Source organism: Pomacea canaliculata, linkage group LG10, assembly GCF_003073045.1.
Source record: "Pomacea canaliculata isolate SZHN2017 linkage group LG10, ASM307304v1, whole genome shotgun sequence".
Taxonomy (NCBI): Eukaryota; Metazoa; Mollusca; class Gastropoda; order Architaenioglossa; family Ampullariidae; genus Pomacea; species Pomacea canaliculata.
Window position 1 is genome coordinate 19145705 of NC_037599.1, and position 15213 is coordinate 19160917.

Here is a 15213-nt window from a genome sequence, read left to right on the forward strand (position 1 = left end):
TTCTTTTAAATTTAGGTTAACGCTCTGTGGCGTAGGATGTTGATCAGCTTTGTGGTTGGGGACAAACTCTGTGCTAACAGTGAACGACATTACCACATTCTTGACTTTTCAGTATGTTTTTTGAGGAGGTAGCTATGCCACTGTCAGTGCTAATTATATAGTACTGTCGTCACACTAAACACGGAAAAATCTTTACAGGCATTCCCATAAAAAACAAGCCAAATTTAACTTAAAGAATCCAAAGCCGTAAATGAAAAGGTTAATTGCAAGGAATTTTGGTTCTTATTGACAGATCCATACACACACACACGACGATCGACAAACTCGATCGCTGCATATATATATATACACGGGTGTGTAGGCATTACGTTAATTTTTAATTCACATGTGTACCCGCACATGCACATAAAACCTATTGCATGTTGTATACACCTTAAAAAATCCTGAGAATATTGAACTACAAATTGAAGCTACACTTAAATATACATATACGTATATTAGTTATACCAACATTTAAAATCTTAGTAAAAGAACAGCGTCTCCACACACGCACGCCCATGCACATACGTCATACACAAACTCATTTATATACGATGAATGGAAAATTATTTTAATTAAAAGTAATTAACATAAAATATTTTACCTTCAGGTAAGCAAAAGGGAGCAAAAGCACAAGTAACAAAGATAGGTGAACATGCATTGTATATGTATGTACCAGCAAGCGTCGCAACATTTTCCCAAACCATACATCGACGCTTTCCCAACAGGCTAAGCGAGACGTTCATTTCCGTTTCGGTATCCGACTTGACATTCACTCGGACTCAACCTAGGTTTCAGTATCATTGAAAGTATGTCAGAAGAACATCGAAAGAAGTACTGGCCAGAAAGGCCACGAAAACGTAAACTTTACCCTTTCTACACCGTAAAAGATGGTGATGACTGCTTAAAGAAGTCCTTGACTCTCGCAGGTTACGGCGGTGTTGCAGGTGCGAATAATAAATGCAAAATCTTTTAAGAACGAGGTGTTTTCTTAGTTGTGTCTTTCCCAGCTCTGACCTTCTGTAATCTTTGACGTATTAGCAAAGCATGTGAATGAAATAAATGCGTCAAATGTCATGTTCTGGAGATTGAAAATGCATGTGGAAAAAAACCAACCCAGTGTATCTTGAAAGTTAATCAGTCCAGTAGAGTACTCCTATACATGACCAGAAGGTGTTAAAACACCAGCAGAAGTACGTGTAAACGAATAAGGTTTGCATATATTTTTGTTGTTAGATGCACAATGTTTGAACAGTATAATGAAAGTTTATAGTTGCTCTTTTGCTTCAGTGAACCTAGGACTGTAGTTTCAAAATCGTATGTCTAATACAGAAATCTTCGTTTTAAAAAGAAACGTTTAAAACTCAGTATGTTACACAATTTTTTACTGTAAGGTTTTATGAGGACAATAAACATTAATTCTTACTCTTACAGATATTTTGAAGATACTGTGTCAGTGAAACCATATTATCCCATCTTTTTTCACTTCCTTGATTATTCACTGTGAATTTTCATAATCATTTATAGTATCAATATGACATTCATTTCTTTACCTCAAGTATTTCTCCTTTCTTAATGGCCTCAGATTATTTGTCCCATTGCTTAGATACAATAAAAATCTTATGAATATCAAGGTCTGTATTATTTTTTGTGTACTTGTAGGTACATTAATTGCTGGAATGACCGGCAAACTTGCAAGTGAACCAGGCACTGGAACACTGGTCACAAATATTATAATGCGCCTTCCGAAATATGCTTTGTCTATGGGTAAGTTTACTTGCTGTCAATTTCTGCTTTGAAAAAAAAAAAATAAAGCAATTGCATTATTGCATTTTATCAGCTTATTTATACTAGTCACAATAGTGGTAGTGATGTTTTAAAGTTCTTTCTATGCCATTGGTTTGATTATTTCATGCCATCTGCTATAAGCAAATTTATCAAAGTACCTGACTTCATATCAAGTTTCTTTGGCCTGGAAAGGAGAGTTTGAGTGGTTTACTGTACTTGACTAGCATGAGCTGACTTAAAAATTTTCTTCAAGAATAGAAAGAAATGTAAATTGTTAGTTACAGGCATTTAGAGATCTTTTACTTTTTGGCAGCTGGAGCAGGGGCATTGTTTGCAACAGGCATTTGCATAGCTTCGAAAGTGCGAGGAGGAACAAATGACCCACTGAACCACTTTGTTGGTGGTCTGGCAGCAGGTAGTTCTTTTGGAGTTGCAGGTGAGCTAAAGTGGTGTTTAATTCATTTGCTTTACAAGAATGAGATAGTGTTCCCTTGGAATGTACAAAAATATCCTATTGTTAAAAAAAAAAAAGAGATTGCACAAAATAAAAGAAGTGCATAAAATGGGCAAGGCCAAAGTGCTCCTTTGCTTTCTTTTAGCCGATCTCGGAAAGTGAGTTTAGGACCATCATACTCCAATTAAAACCCACAACTTTCCACTGGACCCAGTTCCCACCCCATTACTGGTAGATTGTCTTGATGTCCTACTCTCTTCCATCACAGAAATAGTAACTGATAGCTTGTCCTCTGGCATCGTTCTCAACTACCTTCAAAACAGACTTAGTGAAACCTCCATTTAAAAAACCCTACCCTTGACATCAATGCGCTAAGCAATTACCGCCCAGTTTGAAACTTGCCATTTCTTTCCAAAATGCTTGGGAAAGTAGTTCTCAAACGACTTCTATCCTATCTTAACTTTGAAAATTTGATTTCTCCATCACAGTCTGCTTATCACCTTTTACATAGCACTCAAACTGCCCTACTTAAGATGACCAGCAACATTTTGTCTGCTGTGGATAGAGGGGACATCTCATTTCTCACCATGTTAGACCTGTCTGCTGCCTTTGATACTATAGATCGAACTACTGTCATGCTCTCTTAAAGACTCCATACTCTCTGTGGCATTTCAGGCTCCCCACTTGACTGATTTCAGTCATCTCTCTCAGACAGGATGCAGTTATAGTGGATGACTGTTGTGTCTCCACTAGTCTCTATTCACTCAGGAGTCCCCAAGGTTCTGTACTTGATCCCATCCTTTTTATCATGTACATGAAGCCACTTAGTACTCTTCATTCAATCTCACTGTATATCTCATCAGGCCTTCGCTGACGACACTCAGCTGTTTATCTGCTGTTCTCAGGCACACACTGCTATCCAGAGCATCCAAGATTGTATATCTGATATTATACAATGGATGACCCACAACAAGTTAAAACTAAATAACGAAAAAAACAGAAGCTTTAATTTTTTTCAAAAAGGAGAGCCATAGTTTACACTTCATTGCCTGTCTCTGTTTGGGTAGGCGATGTTGATGTTCCTTTTGTTATTTCAACATGTAACTTAGGTTACATAATGTCTGCTGACATGTCTCTTGATAAGGATGTTTCTCACATGTGTCATTCGGCGTATTATGAGCTCCAAAAGATCAGCTCCATTCACCATACTCTGTCCATCTCAACAATCCGAATTTCTTGTCTGCTCATTTGTTCTGTCTAAACTAGATATCGGCAACTCTGTTCTTGCTGGCTGTCCACAGTACCCCATTGACAAGCTTAAGGAAGTCCAGAACTCATCTGCTCATCTCGTTTTTCAGACTCGCAAATCTGAACATGTCACATCACTTCTTCACTTTTCATTGGCTACGAGTTAAAGCTAGAATAGACTACAACTCTATGCTATGGATTCGTTGAAGGCTCCTCCCCCCCACTGAAATCTTGTCTGTCCACACTCCTGTCCGAAATCTTTACTCCTCATCAGACTCCAGTATTCTATCCGTCCCTCCCACAAAAAAGAGCCACATGGACAACAGACATTTTCCCTGTGTGCTGCTAACCAGTTAAACTCTCTTCCACATCGCTTTCGCCACTCGGACTCCAAGGCTACATTCAAACTCACTCTGAAAACATATCTTTTCACTAAGTGTTATCCCTGCATTACTATTCTTAACTTCCTGGCAATACTGTCTGTCATGCGAATCATTATATAACGACTCCATCTTACACTGTTCATATTTTCTACATCTCTTCATACCTTCATCCATTGCTTTACGTTCTACTCTTGTACTTCATCTTTATGTTGTTCTGTGTACCTCACCATCCACTGTCTGTTATCTTTCATTTGTCATTATTGATCTGTGCAGAGAGTGTGATCTCTCTTAATTGTTGTGATGCTGTGCATTATGTTTAAAGTCAAAAGTAGATTCTTTTATAATCTAATGACTCAGCTATCATATTTATTATTATAGCTACATGTATTGACATTTTCTATGTTTTATGTCCGTAATATTTATGTAAAGGAAATATATAAAGTCCATCACTCTCTAAGGTGCAACATAGAGAGTAGGCCTTACATGAATGTTTGAGTGAGTGAAGAGTTAATCTTTACATGGATCATTTTCTAAAAGATTAAGCCTTAGTTGTTACAACTTTCTCAAGGTTACTATTTTTAAAATGTATAAACCATAAGACATTGTCTCTCTGACTATAAAAAAATCTAAATATGCTTTCTTATCCATACATTTGTGATTAAAGCTTATAAAGTTACATGGTATAGCTTTTAGCAATATACTCTGCCAAGAGAACGGACTCTAAAGGTAAGATAAGATACATGTTAAGTATGGTGAATTTTTATGTATAAAGGCCTGGGAATTTCTTGATAAGATCTGCATAAAGTGTGTGTGTGTTGGAGAGTGTTGGAGAATAGCTGACACCTTATGGTAGCTGAAATATTAATACTATGAAGGGATAAACACGTATACACTTGTCTTTTATAAGCACTATTTAATTCAGACTTTCTAATTGTTTGTTTTTTCCTTTTTTCCTTAGCAAAAAGCCAGAAGTTTGGATGGGGGATGGGTTTTGCCTTAGCCTTTGCTGCTGCAGTATGGAAAATGGGCAAGTTAGATGGCTGGGCCAATCCTGTGTATGATATTCGACGGGAAAAAGCGTTCTTTGATTATAACAGAAGTTTCTGCCCAGGCTCTTCACGTCCTGACCCAGAGGGAGTGGAATCTGAGGTGGTGCAGAAATGTCATTAAAATATCAGAAGCTTGATCAGATGTAAAATCTACATTTTTCTAACAATGCCTGCCAACACTTGCTAGTACAGAGAATAGGAAATAATGCAGTTTTATCAACAGCCATTTTAGGATGCAAGAACATATGGGATTTCGCTAAAGACTGTCGTCATTTTAGAAGATTAGCTTTTGAAAAAAAATAATGTGGATGGGAAATAGATATGTATTGATGATGCTATTAAATAACGGTTGTACAGTTTTTGCCAAATATTTTCATCCTTTTCTGACTCTGGTGTTCAAATGAATTGGCTGATTTTTTTTTTAAATTCATGCAGTTTTTTCCAGTACCAGAATTTTCTGTAATTTTTTTTCTCTTCACTGTTTCTTTTTCTGTTTTTTAATTACTTATCTCCCTTTCACTTATCTCCCTTCCACTTATCTGCTGCCTCACACGGCGATGGATGTACAATCACATATATTTTTGACCTAAGACTTCAAAGTCGGTCAAAATCTCTTTGATAAGGAAAGATGTTTCAGACTCATTTCACACATCCTGTTCAAATAACTTAGAAGGAAAACATTTTATTTTTACTTCAAAGGTAAGGTAAGCATACGTTGGAAATAGACGCTGACGGAAGTGGAAACTAAGAAATGCAGCAGTACAGAAGTGTGTTGTAGAAATATAATCCCATGACCTTTCAGTTGCTGGGGAGTGATGAGTTAGCTAGCTCTCTTTTGTCAGGGTCCGGCCTTTTTTTTTTTTTTTGTGAAGTCCGTGCCCATTTTCTCTCTGATGCTTTTCCCTCCTCAGTCAACAGCTGGGTCAACAGGAAGAAGTATGCTGCGATGCACAGGTATCGAACCGGTTATTGTTTCCACCTTTCCTTCTTTAATAACCCTTATTGAGGGTGTAGGAGAGAGGGGGAGCTGGCGTGGGCGATGCGATGAACGACCATTGTGAACTGCTGTTTATATGAACGACCAGTGTGAACAGTGCCGTTTCGATGAACAAGCAGTGTGAATTAAACAGCTAGTGCTGTCTCGCTAAACGACCAATGTGAACAGTGGTCAGGCTGAATGATGCAGGCATTCTCTGTCGGGCTCGCACAATCTCGACCTGATAACAATAAAGAAAATGTAAACTACAACTGAATTACCTCCAGATTTCACAAACGACTTGCACCACGTGTCGAATACATCGGTTGCAGACAGCAGTACTGACGCTGCAACGTTGACTTTACCGGTAGGTGTGCATACCATATCTTAGCAGCAGCCTCGACAAAGGGGTGGATACCCTGTCTCATGCAAACAATTTAATAATGAACATTTTGAGGGTTTGTGTGTGTGTGTGTGTGAATATGTTGCACTGATTATGTCCAACGAGGTAACAGGTTTTCTTTAGTTTCTTCCGTCAGAATTTTTTCCATGCTTAGGTAAATCAGTTACAAACAAACTGGTGGCACTGGGTGGGTGGGTGTGCGCGCGCTAGTGATCTTCATCGTGCAGACAACAGGCACTCAGGCGATACATGTGCTACAACAGTCCAGTAACGAGTTCACGTGACTAAACCTTCCTGATGATAATAATCGTCAGTGCACTGCTCATGCTCAGAACATCTAGCTGGCTCTGATAACACCGTCACACACTTTACATCCACCACCTCTCGAGGTCAGTCTCGTCAGCAGATTACCGGGACTGTTCGTGCAACAAGAACGAAAAAATGGCCGGAAATTTTACGTTTTATTAATCATTTGGAACGACATTCGTCTTGGACCTGAGACGAGAATGGCAAATCATGGAGTAAGTGACTTAAACTTGATTTTCAATTATTACTGCGATAGTAAAGAAAGTTTCATATACAGCCCATCAAAAGGTTAGTTATCTTTTCACCTTGGATGATTAATAAAAAAAAAAGTAGATAATAGTATATCGCAGGCTAGAATGTTACACACTATATAGCAGATGAGAGCTGAGCCTGGAGAGAGCGAGCGAGCGCGTGCACTATAACGAATTTTAATGTGGCGCAAAAACTAGATTTTGGGATGTAAACCCAGAATAAAACTTTCAACATAGTTATAGAAATCTTGATGAATGAAAAAAAATCTCACGAAACAATACATTAAGACAAACTTCAGTCTTAACAAAAAATTGAATGACAGTTTAGTTTTATTTATCGTACAGAACATTTTACCCATGCACCGTTGTAAGAGTATTTTTGTTTAAGGTACGCTTGTGGCTGAGGTCAGCATATAACCCATAAACAACATTCATGTCTACATCAGTGGAAAACCGTTAATAGTACTTGAATGTGTTATCATGTGGCTGAGATTAGTAGGTTGCCTATAAACTTCTCTGTTGCTCACACTGATGGAAGAGGAGAGAATTGATCAAACTAATGGAAAGCACCGCCATACTTTTATGCGTTCTAATAAACCTAGTCGAATCAAATAAACCAAGGTGTTGGCAGATTTCAAAATTGCACTTGTACGCATGCGCAGTACAGTCGTGTGGGTCCGGAGTCATCGTTGCCATTATGGCGAAAGCTGTGTTTCGCTGTCGGTGGCGTCCCGTACCAAATGACGTCCACCGTCATCGGCTTCTTCCTCAACATTTTCCTCCTTGAAGTTGCAGAGGTAAGAAAATATCGAGCAGACACACACTCACGACACACAGTATCAGTAGATGCTCTACGTTTTTCCTTATTTTCATGTTTGTGTAGGCGGATGCACACTCACCACTACTAAATTTCTAGAATTTTGAAAGACTAGGGATGTGTTTACAGGTGAAACAAATCTGTACAAGGATTGCAGGAGGGTTGTGTTTTTACTGATACTACCATCTTGGTAAAACCATTGATAGAAAGCTATGCTTACGGGAAAAGCCAAATTTCCCTTTAGTCCACGATCTGAAGATCGCAGAAAGTTCTCGGAGCGGAGAACTGCCCAGAGATGCACATATGTCAGCAACAGCACTGATTGATATTTAGACGATAAAACAACACTTTATTGTCATATTAATGGTCTCCGGCTTTGTCTGCAAATCCTGGCATTGTGATGTGTTGCCAGGTAAAGCCCAGCTATGTGGCCGTGGTGCTTTTCTCGGGCAAAGCGTGGGACGCGGTGACGGACCCTGCCTGCGGTTACCTCGTGCAGCGCACAAGCTCGCGGTGGGGGAAGATGCGGCCCTGGTGAGTGTAGTGTAGGGATGGGGAACCTTTTTCCTCTAACGGCCATTTTGATATTTGTAACGTAAGTGCCGTCTTTGGCAAATATATGTGTGGTTTTACTTTTGGTCTTCATGAACTATCAATTCTGTTTTAGGCTGCGGTGTGAGAGAGAGAGAAAAAAAACGAGAGAACTAATCACCAAGTGTTCTAAATATTAATACTTTTACTTTAAATAAAACCCCGGTCAATTTCGTCATAGTTGCATCCGCTCATTCATTCACGTGACTGCATCAGCTAATCGCAATGGGCGCCCTCTGTTGGGCAGGATTCTATTCTCCGCTCCTTTCTCGTGTGCCGCCTACTTCATGCTGTTCTTCGTGCCCTGGAGGTACCAAGAGGTTGACCACCGGTCCGAGACAGAGGCCAGCATGGAGGAGAAGCTGGCATACTACTTTGTCATCTTCTGTCTCTTCCAGGGATTTCTCACGGTGAGTTGCTTGCCATGAGCTTGCTGAACAGTGTTCACATCCCGCAAGGTTGTTATACAGTCTGCACTGTTGTGCATGTGTGTGTCTGTGTGTGTGTGTGCAGACTACTATTATTTGCATCTCGGAAGGGGGAAGTGCTCTTTGCTCCGATTTTAAAATTAAAAATGAAGTCATTAAGCAAGTCCATTAATTTGAAATAAAAATCGTTTGGGGGTGTCTTTTGTTGAGGGTATAAGCTTATAATTCCACAACGAAATCCAAGTGTTATTTATTATAGGGAAATTGTTTCGTGACACAGTGCTAGCATTGCACATACAACTCTGATCTGACTAGTACCTCGACCTGAAATGTTGAGATAAGGTTGCAATTATTAAATTATGCTAAAGGGATTTATGTCCCTTTGGTTTGTGTGACAGGCTCTCCACGTCCCGTATACAGCGCTGACGATGTATGTCACGACCCAGCAGAAAGAGCGTGACTCCATCACAGCATACAGTGAGGCTACAGTTCTTCTCTTTGGACTGCAAATGTTTGATATACTTTAGTTAAATAAGCTGAACACGTGACCAGTGGTAATTACCTGTGCGTGCATGTGTACCTGCGTGCGTGGGGTGGTGGTGGTGGTGGTGTGTGTAATACACATACGTCCAAATCCAGTACCATTGACAATGAGAGGCTAGGGGTGTGTTTACAGGTGAGTCCGAGTTCGTGTAACCATGAGTGTGGATGTCCGCAGGAATGTGGTTCGAGGCTCTCGGAGTTCTTGCGGCTGTGGTCATTCAAGGCCAACTGGTACAAAGCACGCGGTGCACAGACGACGACGACGACACCAGTGTCACAGTTCAGGACATGGAAGATCGGGTGAGTTGAAAAGAACCACTGCAGCTGGGTTACTTAAAATATTGTCTCAGGTAGGAACAGATGATATTTTCCCGCGTATATAGTAATTTTTCTTTAGCTCTCTCTTTGCTTTATTTTGTTTGATAATTGCATTTTCTTTTCCCTGCATGACAGCTCTGGTGAAAAAAAATAATAGTGAAGCAGACCCAGTATTCCCTTTCAGGAATGGTCCTACAGAATCGGCTCCTTTGTTGTGATCGGGATTTACTTGATCTGCTCGTGCACAGTATTCTTCGGAGTGAAAGAGGAAAAAGGTGTGACGGTGTCTCCCACTCAGACAAACAATCACCATCACACTCAGTTAGATTTTATTCACATAGGTTAGACTGATATTTTTAAAAAAATTTAATATACATGTGAAGGTATCATACTAATTTAATTACACTGAGTTCAGGATAACATTAATGCTAAAAACGCCGGAATGCTTAAAACCTTTTAAAGTTATATTTACAGTTGGATTTTTTTTTGTTTTTGTTTTTGTTTTTGTTTTTGTTTTTGTAGATGACAGAACTGATGGTGATAGTTCGGGACTTTTTAAGGGCCTGAAGCTGGTGTTTTCCTTCACTCCTTACCTGAAGGCCGCCATGACATTTCTGTTTCTTTCTTTGGCAGTTGGAGTGAGTTACCACAAATAAACTTTTGTGTCGTTTCAAATTTTAGATCATTTATATAGTGTTGTAGTATTCCCCCAAATAATTCTGACCACGTTTAAGTCATGTTGATGCTTATCTCGCAAATCAAAAAGGATAAAACAGAAAGGTAAAGGAAAACCGGAAACGACGAGGAGCTAGGTGCCGCGCATGCGCGTTGCGAACACTCTGTTCCCCAGCGAGAGCCGGTGGACGATCCTTTATCGAATTTGCACATGTCCAGGTTACTGGCAATAACACACTAGACATCTCGCTGTCAAATGGTGAGAACTTTCCAGAAAAAAGGAGCTGAAGTATGTTGTCATGAGGCTAGTTAATACAAGACGGGATGTGACCTTTCAAAAACCAGTAATAGATGTCCTGTTTACCTTTGACCCTTTTTAGATATCGACACCTGCACTTTTGCGTGCTCATTGCTAACCTTTAGTAAACTTGTAGGTTAATATATTTAGTACTAAGTTGCTATTTTTACTGTGTAGTTTCTTGCAGTACGAAAGCATGTTTGCGTTTGATTGGATTATTGAAATGTTTATCGGTCCTGGTTTCCAGATAGTTCAAGGTAACGTGGCGCTCTACACCACTCACTCCTTGAAACTCGGTGACTATTTCTCCATTTTCATCCTCGTGTTGCTGGTAATTTAATTTATTGTTATTGTTACATTATCTTACAATTTTCGTCCTACTCCACTACCTCCTCTTCCTGTGAAGCAGAAATGAAATCTCAGAACGTGGAGTTGTTGCCAGGCAAGCTCTGATATGTGAAGATTAAAAAAAGCTCATAATCCTAGGCTTTGTCACTGTATTTAAAGCGGTTCATCATGTCAAAAGAACCAGTACAACGAAAGCCCCGCCGTATCCTTCCGCTGTCTTCTTCCTGGTCGCCAAGCGCTGTTCTTATGTGTGTTTGCGTGCACGTCTCTGCTGATGTTCAGTCAACCACCGAATCTCTAAACTAGAGCTTTTAATGGGTTATCAACCTTTGAAGCATCTCTCATCCGCCGTCCGCGAAACAGAACATCACAAAAAAAGCCCATTTACGGTCTAAGCTGTACAGAAACTCTTGAAAGCTCGTGACAGTAAAGGGCATTGCCTTATGTTTAGTTATAGTAGTTTCATTAATTTATATATATATGTTACAGCTGGTGTCTATTTTTGCCATGCCGGTGTGGCAGTTCGTCATACTCCGTTTTGGCAAAAAAACTGCATATGCTGCTGGGATTATAGTAAGTACTGGGGGAGTGTCTGAGAAGTACTGAAGCACTAAAAGAGTGCACGAGAGTATTATTACTCCGCATTACAGAAAAAAGCATTATAATCAGGCAAACATACAAACACATTACAGTAAATATTGCCAGGAACATGAGCGAACCTGAGGATAAGGGAGGGGAGAGGAACAGTCCGGTTGTCCTTAGACAAGGGAGAAATACTGGTTTATGTTGGGTTACAGTTTGCTTGTATGAACGTATCCACACCTCCAGTCGAGAGATGTGTTACAGATTCTGATGCCCACCTTCATCTGCCAGATGTACGTCCCCGAGAAAAGCATGGCGCTGTATTTTGTGGTCATCGTTTTTGCCGGCCTTGGCGTCTCTGTCTCTCTCCTCCTGCCCTGGTGAGTCCAATGAAACTGTGACACCACATAGTCCTGGGTAGAAACTAGGAAGTCATCTGACATTACACCCGATGGTTGAAAGATTTGTGTATCTCTGCACTGCCTGCAGACGAGTTCCCTCTCCTCACTCCACCACGTTAACTTCTAGAACGAGGCCAAAGCACAAATTAGCTTCCGGTTTAACGATCAACATGAAGAAAACGAGTGGACGATGCGAACTCTCATGTTGACGGAGGTACAGAAGCTCAAACTTTATGGTCTGTTATGTTTTCAGTTTATTGGCTCTGTGAGGAGTGGAGGTTGAGGAGTTTTTTGCCCCCAAAAGTAACAAATTTACTGCTATTGCTGACTAAACGGGTAGCCGAGACCTGACTACGAGATGGTCTCGGCAAAAAGGCAGCTGCCCAGAGATATACGTCCGTGATGTGTTGGGTTTAAATTTTTTTTATGTATTTGCTTATTGGTGTTACTTAAACACATTAGTTACCGGTCGCCTGTATTCAGATTCTGGTCTGGAACTGTATGGCTATCACGTGACAGGTCCGTGTTGCCGGATGTGCTGGACCTGTTCATGCTGGAGAAGCGGACGCGGAAGGACGCGCTGTTCTATGCGTACTACGTCTTCTTCAGCAAGCTGGCGCTGGGGCTGGGGCTGGGCATCTCACAGGTCGTCCTGTCGTGAGTAGAGCTCACTGCCACCTCTCCCACCCCTGTGTGCATCTTGTCTGTCGTATGCAGACCCCTTGTTGCCGTTGTTGTTATGAAGGTGGCAGTTATGAAAGGGACAGTAGTGATTTGCTTACGATATTAACGTGTGTGTATGGATCGAGGAGGGTGAGTAGCGGACGCGCGCGTACGCGCTAGAGGGTTGGCACAGTTGTTTATCTTTTATTGTTTTCTTGTTGCTGCACACTCAGACATTTCTGAACAGGTTTGGAGTTTATTTTGTGAAGGAAATGAGCGTGATCTGCTCGAGCACTTTAGTGTGCCTTGGAGACATCACCGATCTTGCTGGACGTCCCTGTGTTGGCTCTGTGGCAGGTTTGGGGGCTACAAGACAGGGGAGTGCAAGCAGCCGGACAGCGTTGGCCAGACCCTCCGCCTGCTCGTGACGCCGGCCCCTGTGGTGTTTCTGTTGGTGGCGCTGCTGTTCTTGTGGAGTTACCCCATCACGGAGGCCCGCAGGAACGAAATCCGAGAGGAGGTTTTGCGGTACAGGTGTGTACATCATTGACAGATTATCGTGCAGGAGATGTATTCATGAAACGAGAGTAAATCGTGGGCAAAATATGGAAGGGAGGAAAAACATCTTGTGTCAGTAGTGACTGTACATACCTTAGAGCACTGATATGCACATCAAAACTGATTTACTGTACGTGTATGTACATCGCTGTCGCTATTGTTCACGTAGGTACATTGAAAGTCAATTTATTTCGCAGGAACATTTATCACAGTCGATTAAATATACGGGTACTTACAAACAGCGGATTTATTTTGCAGATAGTACGCCATTGGTGACAATGCAGTCTCACTGATTTATTACAGTATAGTGAAGAAGGAAAGACGTATAAGCAGCAGTCGTTTAGGAATTTTTTGTTTATCACAGCAGTTGTTGACACCGCTTTACATTGACACACACGTCCAAACTATCATTTATTTACAGTCAAGGAAATGTAAGGCAGGTCAGCTGTATGTTTACCTGCTTGGCTGTGTGTACGAAAGAGTGGGAAGGTAGTTGGCTGGACCGACCTGGTATACTTTTTTCTGTTTTCAGAGATCAGCTCAATAAAGCATCCTTGGATTCTTCGCGGAGCTACGAAAGCATCGCCGCTAGCAGCAGTGACGTAGTGACTCAGTTCTGACCCCACGACTGACCTTCGACCCGGAAAGGAAATCTCGCGAACTGTGACAAAATTATTTAATTCATCCACTAAAGCGAGACAGCAGGTGAACCAATTCCAACTAAGCCGGTGTGTTTTGGCACTTTCTCATGGCGATCCCTACCAAATCCTTTGCAGTTCCTGGTTGATAGGCGATCCAGTTATCGCTTTAAGATAATCCACCAAAGGGCTGCGGGGACTCCCCCGGGATTTCGAGAAAGGTGGAATTGTTTTTCAATAACTCAGTGCCAATGAATGTGTTGACTCGATTGGATAAGAAATGAACTTGTAGAACGAATGGTCAATTATGTAAGGGATAATTGGTGAAGAAAAAAATATTTGTTTACTTATCCCATAAAGAAAGAAAGGAGAAAATTGAAAAAAAGGAAGGGACAAAAAGGTGAGTGAGCAAGAGAGAAAGAATGAGACTACTTCTGTGATAGAATTTTAAAATATGAAAATATAAATCTTTATTTGAAAATACATTATGTACATGCAGCATGAATCTTTGGAAGTGTAATAAAACTAATAATTAATTAATATTCTTTAGGAGTGTACAAGAACAAATATTAATCAGTGTAGTCAAGCACAGTGTATAATACAGGATATATTTTTGGATTATCTTAGTTGTCTTCCTTTCATCAAACCGGAGAGATCATTAACACACTTTAGAGTTCGTCTTCGTGACTCGTCTCGGCCAAGCATACTCTCATATGCAACTGGCTGACGAAAGGGTTTAGATAAGTGGGGGCGAAATAATAGGCATTGAAAGTAAATTTACAAAGCATTATCTTGGTGACTTTCAACTGGAAATATTTCGGATTGATCAAATGATGCTGGGAATGTATGTGGGGTGAATTTTACTGTGTGTGTAATGTATGAATACTGGCTGCTTCATCAGGGTCACGGCTTGTACAAGACTGTCACCTCCAGTGCCTGGAAGTGTTGGCCATTTGTCTTCTTGTGGAAATGCTCACTCCGTAGGTCACGTGGTTATGTCCGAAGCCTCGCGCCTTGTGGTTCTGCAGCGGAGGGATGGTCGAGCTCTGACTGTCCAGCTCCTCGTTATCCCTGGTTGGCACGAAAGGCGAGTTAAAAACATGGCGTGGAGACGAGATCATCCCACCTTGTCTTGGGAGATTGTTTTGACCGAGGTTTCTAGCTTGAGGCTGAGACCTGAGGAGGTTGTTTCCTCTGGCGAGCTCTTCTGTTGGTTCCGTCACCCTCTCCTGAACGTGCAACGCTGGTCCATGGAGAGGCTCTTCCCTTCGAGGCGTGAACTCTGACCTATTGGTAGTTTCCCCTTGCGTCCTGCTGGACGGAAGTGCGATGACGTAATCATAGTGCGGGGTTACGTCGAACTCTCCGCACGTGCACCTGCAGCAACTTCCCTCCGACCTTTGACCTCCGCCCCTCACGTAGGCGAGGGAGATGCGGTGAAATATCTCGATCTGAT

General features: G+C 41.2%; 1 protein-coding gene across 3 annotated transcripts; it reads left to right on the forward strand.

Moving 5' to 3' along the window:
• Nucleotides 1–771: 771 nt before the first annotated feature.
• LOC112574080 (sodium-dependent lysophosphatidylcholine symporter 1-B-like) lies at nucleotides 772–14130 on the forward strand. Of its 3 annotated transcripts, none has more exons than XM_025254921.1 (17): nucleotides 772–986; nucleotides 1702–1806; nucleotides 2141–2263; nucleotides 4871–6861; nucleotides 7560–7694; nucleotides 8127–8248; nucleotides 8553–8715; nucleotides 9132–9210; nucleotides 9452–9576; nucleotides 9779–9869; nucleotides 10117–10232; nucleotides 10815–10898; nucleotides 11405–11488; nucleotides 11762–11877; nucleotides 12418–12555; nucleotides 12919–13095; nucleotides 13652–14130. In XM_025254921.1, the coding sequence occupies exons 4-17, from the start codon at nucleotides 6847–6849 to the stop codon at nucleotides 13737–13739; spliced, it is 1533 nt and encodes a 510-aa protein (XP_025110706.1). In that variant the 5' UTR covers nucleotides 772–986; nucleotides 1702–1806; nucleotides 2141–2263; nucleotides 4871–6846; the 3' UTR covers nucleotides 13740–14130. The 3 variants fall into 3 exon arrangements, with proteins under 3 accessions (XP_025110706.1, XP_025110709.1, XP_025110708.1); XM_025254924.1 differs by having other exon boundaries at nucleotides 10815–10863; XM_025254923.1 differs by having other exon boundaries at nucleotides 7565–7694.
• Nucleotides 14131–15213: the final 1083 nt, after the last annotated feature.

Bases quoted from the DNA above. Each gene is read 5' to 3' on its own strand.
- LOC112574080 (XM_025254921.1), top strand. The intron at 7,695-8,126 runs GTAAGAAAATAT...ATGTGTTGCCAG, and splicing joins TCCTCCTTGAAGTTGCAGAG to GTAAAGCCCAGCTATGTGGC. The intron at 13,096-13,651 runs GTGTGTACATCA...TTCTGTTTTCAG, and splicing joins GAGGAGGTTTTGCGGTACAG to AGATCAGCTCAATAAAGCAT.